This window comes from Bacillus rossius, chromosome 2, assembly GCF_032445375.1.
Source record: "Bacillus rossius redtenbacheri isolate Brsri chromosome 2, Brsri_v3, whole genome shotgun sequence".
NCBI lineage: Eukaryota > Metazoa > Arthropoda > Insecta > Phasmatodea > Bacillidae > Bacillus > Bacillus rossius.
The window spans coordinates 131,034,903-131,041,883 of NC_086331.1; the positions used below are offsets into that span (position 1 = coordinate 131,034,903).

The 6,981-nt window shown below is 37.0% G+C and overlaps 1 protein-coding gene across 1 annotated transcript; it reads left to right on the top strand.

Moving 5' to 3' along the window:
- The first annotated feature begins 2,200 nt into the window (after positions 1–2,200).
- Positions 2,201–5,668, top strand: LOC134529838 (uncharacterized). Its single transcript, XM_063364333.1, has 2 exons — positions 2,201–2,212; positions 3,888–5,668. Exon 2 carries the CDS (start codon positions 3,892–3,894, stop codon positions 4,801–4,803), a length of 912 nt encoding a protein of 303 aa, XP_063220403.1. The 5' UTR covers positions 2,201–2,212; positions 3,888–3,891; the 3' UTR covers positions 4,804–5,668.
- The last annotated feature ends 1,313 nt before the right edge of the window (positions 5,669–6,981 follow it).

Consider the following 6,981-nt stretch of genomic DNA (forward strand, 5'->3'; position numbering starts at 1 on the left):
AATTCAAAAATTTGAACTACTGCAAGCAAAAAATACTTTATTCCATTTTTATTTTAAAATTAGCCATTGTATTCTACCTTGCTTACACTCTATTATCGAAAAATATTTTTTTTTTTGACAGAGATGAATACCGTAAATTAATACACAAAACATACATGTTTTCGTATGATACAATAATAGCTAGTGACAGTGACGAAACCAAAATTATTTTGATAGTTTGTATAGAAAATCCCCAACAGTAGTGGTGGTATATTTAGGGATTTCTTTGTAGATGGGTACTATTCCACAATAAAAAGGAGTTATCGTCAATTATCAAAGCAGCCATATTTCGTATCTTCTTTGACAGCCTAAATACAGCACCAAATGACGTACTTGGCTAAAAATTAATTCCAGCTGCATGCGTAGATTCCGGGAGGAGGGGAGAATCTCAGGGTGGCCCGAACCTCCCTGAAATAAAAAAGTCCGTCTGAGGGGGCCCGCTTGCATTTGCAAAATCTTCACGTTATCCCGTGGGCCTCATGGGAATCCTACAAATTTTCGCCCGTGATTCCAGCTATACATTTCACTGACACCTTGAGCACAACAGTCAGTGCACACTGAGTTCTTCCATACCACCCGCACTTGTCTTCGATAAAATCTGAACTCAGGTGGATTCAGCGTGACTGACTAAGCCTGCAGTCTGAATCCACCTGTAGGCCGCTGTTGCAACAGCTAAGAAATGTACACTGCTCGTAGTGAACAGTCTGTATGTAACTCGAAACGGGATTCCAGTTCATTCGTGTATACTTATTCATCATATTATGCAACGTTAAAGTCATTAAAAAAATATGCAAAAATAAAATAAAATGCTAAACATGTAATAAGAGCCAGAAAATAATAATATGCAGTAATATTTAGTGTAACTAAATACGACGTGAACCCTAGAATACAAAGTTGACGATGTGTCGTTGGTGGGAACACTTGTTTGTTCCTGACATTTTTTTTCTTTACAGAATTTAAAAGTAAGTTTGACATGCACTTTTTATTCAGGAAGTAAGTTAAAAATTTATTTGTCGTTATTGCGATTTAAAAAGTTGATTTGTGTCTAAGAGTAAAAATAATTAATATTATTTTCATAATTTTATTCCCAGTTTTATTACTCAATTATTAGTAGGACGTGATTTCTCGTCGCGGTGCGGAATACTTTTATGAATGAAAGCATAACTGTTCGTGCAAAACCATTCATCACACAAATGTCAGTTCGAAAGTATAATGTTGGAAATTTTTTTAATGATATAATTTTTGCATTCCCCCCCCCCCCCCCTGAAAACACAAGCTAACACATCGATTGTTGGTGACAGCATTTTTTGTAATGTATGAATATCTCTTAATTATGTAGAACGTTAATTAAAAAATAAAAATACATGTTTTAAACAGAATTGACGATTGTTTGCATTTCATGGATATGGACTGGATCGCAACACTAATTTAATGTTTCAAGTTAATAAACACTGTCAGGAAGCAAGCAAGGCAATGCGAGAACATTATCCTTTTGGTTGAATGTAGCGAAAGCGAAAAACAGTCACCTTTCTTGCCACGATCTTGTTCGCAGATAACGCAGGTATAAGTAGTAAATGGACTCCACACAATGACAACCCTCACATTTTTCCGCCCCCCTCGCTGAAACGCCCTCTCCCCCCTCCACCACGGCGCAGGCGACAGGCTCAGGTATATCGCCCCGCCCAACCACTGGCCATAGCACGTGGCCAGTGGCCCACCGCGCTGAAGATTTTTACTAGGGAGGCCCCTTAAGCTACGTTTTCCAAGGACCACGCATGCGCGATGCGCGATGCGTCATGCGCGATGCGTGATCGCCGCATGCGTGATGACTGACCTGGGTCTGTTTTGTTAGAACGCGGGAAACAAGTCTGCGCGATGGAAGCAGCGATCTCTGCCGTCTTGTTGGAGGAAGATGCTGATGATGATTTATTGCTCTCCTGCTTCCTAGAAGATGACAGCGATATATTTAGAAGGAGAGAAGACGAGGGATGTTATAGTGTGTTGATATTACGTCACTTAATTGATAACGAAACTAAATTTAGAGAATATTTCAGAGTGTCGACTGAGATATTTGATACAATATTAGGCTTTAGTAAAGAAGACATCACGAGATTGCAGTGCAACAGAGTCAAAAGGCCAATATCTGCTGAACAAAGTTATGTCTTACTCTCAGGTAAACAAATTTAACTAAGCCTCTTTAATGTAATGTTTTTCTTTTTAATGTTTCATATTTATATACACAAAGTACTTAAACGAAAACAAAATATAAAAATATTTACTTAATTATATTGAAATTATAGGTTTAATAAAAATTTAAATGTCCATGTACTGATGAATTTCCTAAAATGTCTCTGACTATGCATTCATCTACTCACAGAACTAATACTGGTTATTTTCTAAATTAGTCTCACGAAGCCACTTTCTTCCACATTAGCATCGTTACCACTAGAATTACAGCTATCTGTTGAATGAATCAAGCTATTACTGCCAGTAGATTCACAAATTTGGGTGGGATCTATGACAGAGACAGGAAAACCGCTGCCAATATCCACATGTTGATAACATTGTTGGTGATTAGGATTAGTCTGGTTCTGATGCTCCATCAACGATCTCAGTTCCATCTGAGACACAACTTGGCACACTTTTAATCTAGTTTCCGCAATGAGGTGTGGGGGGAATTGCTTAACAGTTTCAGACATGCTCTGGAAGAATATGTCTATCGGATGTTGCGAACGATCTTGGCCGCGGTTTTCAAGTAGATCTTTGAATATTTTCCCTCTTTCTTCACGACCTTTTCTTATTTCATCTAACATTTTTTCTTTTACTGTAATTTTTCTTTTTTTAATGGAGCTGTTTAACAATTCTGAAGAACTTGTTTGCTCGCTAGGCCAATTTGTAGATTCTTGAGCGCTTTCTTCTTCTTGAAATTGGTTGCACTCTTCAGAGGGACAGTCATCCACCATTTCTTGTGTTTCTTGATTATTTTCAATTATTTCATTTATGCTGATGTTTGATTTTGATCTGAAAAAAAAATTAAATCAACAGTGCCATCAGCTATGCTATGTTGACACACACGCGTGCGTGAGTAGTTTGATCTGGTGTATTTGGGTTTACACAAACTTTTTTTTGATAAATTCATAAGAAGTTCTTTCAACTAATAAATATATATTTCATTTGAAACCTACCAAAAAAATTGCAACAGCTCCAATAATTTCAATAAAGAATATATAATTTTTAATAAACATTCAACAATTATTATATTGTTTATACAAATTTTATTTAATACATAAGGTAAAGAGTACTTACGCTCTTTCTTTGAAGGTTTCATCAAGGAATTTAAGGCTATCTGTGTTGTATTTCGATTTTGAAAATGCCGGTGAACCTGTCTTCGACCCAGTTTTCAGTTTCTTGTTGCTTTTTCTGTAGGAGTCGCGAATGGTTCTCCATCTCGTTTTGCAGTCTTCTGCTGTAAAATTCAAAAATCTGTGTAAATAAATGATCAAACTTTTTCTTAAACATATTTCGTGAGGTTTTTATGAGCAGCAAAAAATTAAAAAACGTCAACCTAAGTGCTATAAGAGTCGTGAGTTAAGGTACTGGTATTGTTCACGTCCTTAGGTTTATTGGGTTTTTACGATTCCCCAAAAAGGCCTCCAAAATAAAATAAAATATGTTTAAATAGCTAATGTTTTTACACACAGATATACATCTCACAGATTTACTCTTCTAGTCTAAGGTGACGGGATCACTAAGTTAATAGTGGCCTCGAACTTTCTGGGTACCGACTCGGTGCCAAGATAGCCTGAAGCAGTTAAAATAAATAACTACATATATTTTTTCTCTTTTAGGTTTATGGCCACGGGAGAGAGTTTTCGTTCACTGGCGTTTCAATTCAGAATATGCCCTAGCTGGGTAAGTATTATTATAAAAGAGACATTGCAATCTATTTGTTCAAAAATGTTGAATTCTTCAATACCATCACCTGACCAAGATGTTTTAAAACGTTCTTCCATTGGTTTTCATCGCAAATGGAACTATCCCAACTGCTGTGGGTCGATAGATGGAAAACATATCCGAATAATCAAACCTAAACATTCTGGATCTCTGTTTTATAATTACAAAGACTATTTCTCAGTTGTGTTACTTGCGCTTGTAGACGACAACTACAAGTTTTTAGCAATAGATGTTGGTTCCTATGGAAAAGAAGGTGATGCAGGCATATTTGCTAAATCTGTCTTAGGACAAAGACTTTCAGAAGGAACATTCAGATTTCCTGAACCAGCTATACTTCCTGGAACTGACACTCTAATGCCACACGTTATTTTGGGTGATGAAGCTTTTCAGCTGACTTCCTCAGTAATGCGTCCTTACCCAAGGGCACAATCTAAATGTGATGAAGAAAAAGCAATATATAATTATCGCCATTGTAGAGCTAGACGTACGTGTGAAAACGCTTTTGGAATACTTTGCCAATATTTTAGAGTATTTTTCACTGCCATCGCCATCAAGCCTGACACAGTGGATCTTCTGGTCATCGCATCATGCATAATACATAATCATCTAAGATCTGCAAGAATTCCATGCCCGGGTGAAGAAGAGGACCGAAATGTGTGTCTCCCTACTGAAAATATGATACCCATGGCAAGACAAGGACGTAATTCTACTCATCTTGCGTATAGCATACGAGACAAATTTAAAAATTACTTTTGCAGCCAAGAAGGACAAGTAAGCTGGCAATTATATCATGTGAGGAAAACAAGTTAAAAAGTATTTTTCACGTGAAGAAAGGGTAAATGCAAATGTTATTCTTTTCTTAAAAAAAAAAATTCTCTTTGTGCTATAGTAATGCTGTGTATTTTTGTATTTGAGTGTAAAATTTGTAAATATTATGTCAAAATAGATAATTTATTAGCAAATGTGCCATTATCCTTAGTATTGACATAAAATTAAGTAACTATAAATAGGAAAACATATGATTATAAACTTCAAAAAACATAATTTTTGTTGTGCATTTAGAAGAATAAGACATAATATTATCAAACTTAAAAAAAGATAGAAAACAATTTATTGTGATAACTTGCCCTAGGCTCACCTACTACTTCAAAATGGAACATATTTTATTTCCACATTTCCTGGTGCACACCGACGTAAATTATTTTTGGTTTAGTTTAAACACTGCATAAAATATTTTTTAAACTTGGCCTATTTTTAAATAAGTAACAACTATATAGAACCGTAAGTTGTTTTTTTTAATGCAGTAAGAACTTTTTTTAAGACCACGTTTTATGAGCCTTAGTATTTATTTTATTATTAACACAGATATTAAAATCTCTACTTACCACCTTTGTTTAAAGAAGCTGCAATTTCCTTCCACACATTTTCTCGAACAATACTGTCTTTGTACTTGCAGTGATGCAAATCATATAACACACGATGCTCCCTTACTAAATCAATCAATTTCTCGTCCTGTTCTGCAGTAAAACTCTTTGACTCCATGATAAATCGCATGCGTGATCACGCTGAAGTCGGGGGCCAGGCAACTGCTGCGCGATGCCCATCCGCGACACGCAGCCGTGGCGAGCGGGAAACCCCCGCTTGCGCGGCCTTGGAAATCATCCCCGTTTCAACACACAGGTTCAAGTGCTGCGTGGTCACGCAGTGACGCATCACGCATCGCGCATCGCGCATGGGTGGTCCTTGGAAAACGTAGCTTTAAAAGGAATCTGCAGACCAGACCAAAGTTATGGGTACTCGCACAATTCTACACCGTAATGACATTATTCTGTAATAATGTTTTCGGACATGAAATTAAAGGTTTTAAATAATAAATCGCAAGGGATATTTCCCATTTAAGTATAACTATTCCAGAAACAAATATTTATGTGATAAGAACTAAAGATTTTTGGGAAACGTCTACAAAATATGTAATTTCCTACTATGCCCGTACACTTAACAAAAAATGTGTTTGACGACAAACAAATATTTTTGACATATGTATCCAGACCCTGCAAAATAATTTTCTGTGTCAAAAATACATTTTGCATAGTACAAAAAACCAATTATTTGTGACAGCAAAACTATCACTAAAATGCCACTAACTACACAACACTATTTTTGTTTGGTGGGGTTTGGGCCTATCTTCGATGAACAAAAATAATTGGTCGCAGACATATTTTTTATTTCTTTCAAAATGTATTGACTATTGGAACAATTGTTTACGGTGTGTTATGAATACATATGTTCTCGCGGTGTGTTGTGGAGTTTTTCTCGCAGTGGTTTGTGGATATGTTCTCTCAGTGTATTGTAGAGATATTCTCACGGTGTGTTGTAAGAGACATTCTCGCAGAGTGTTGTGGAGAGGTCTTCGCTGTGGGTTGTGGAGATATTCTCGCAGTGTGTTGTAGAGATGTTCCTACGGTGTGTTGTAGGGATTTTCTTGTCGTGTATTGGGGGTATTTTTTCGCGGAGTGTAGTGTATGTGTTGTAGAGTTTTTCCGCGATATGTTGTAGAGATATTCTCGTGGTGTGTTGTGGAGATGTTCTCGCAGTGGATTGTGGAGATGTTCTCGCAGTGGGTTGTGAAGATGTTCTCTCCTTTTGTTGTAGAGATGTTCTCGCCTTGTGTTGTGGATATGTTCTCGCGATATGTAGTAGAGATATGCTCGCGGTGTGTTCTGAAGAAATTTTCGCGGTGTGTGGTGCAGATGTTTTCGCGGTGTTATGTGGAGTTGTTCTAGCGAGGTGTTGTAAAAATATTCTCGCGGTGTGTTGTGAATATATCCTCACAGTGGATTGTGGAGATGTTCTCGCAGTGGGTTGTGAAGATGTTCTCGCCTTGTTTTATAGAGATATTCTCGGGGTGTTTTGTGGAGTTGTTCTAGCGGGGTGTTGTGGTGATGTTCTCGCGGTGTGTTGTCCAGATGTTTTCGCGGTGTTGTGTGG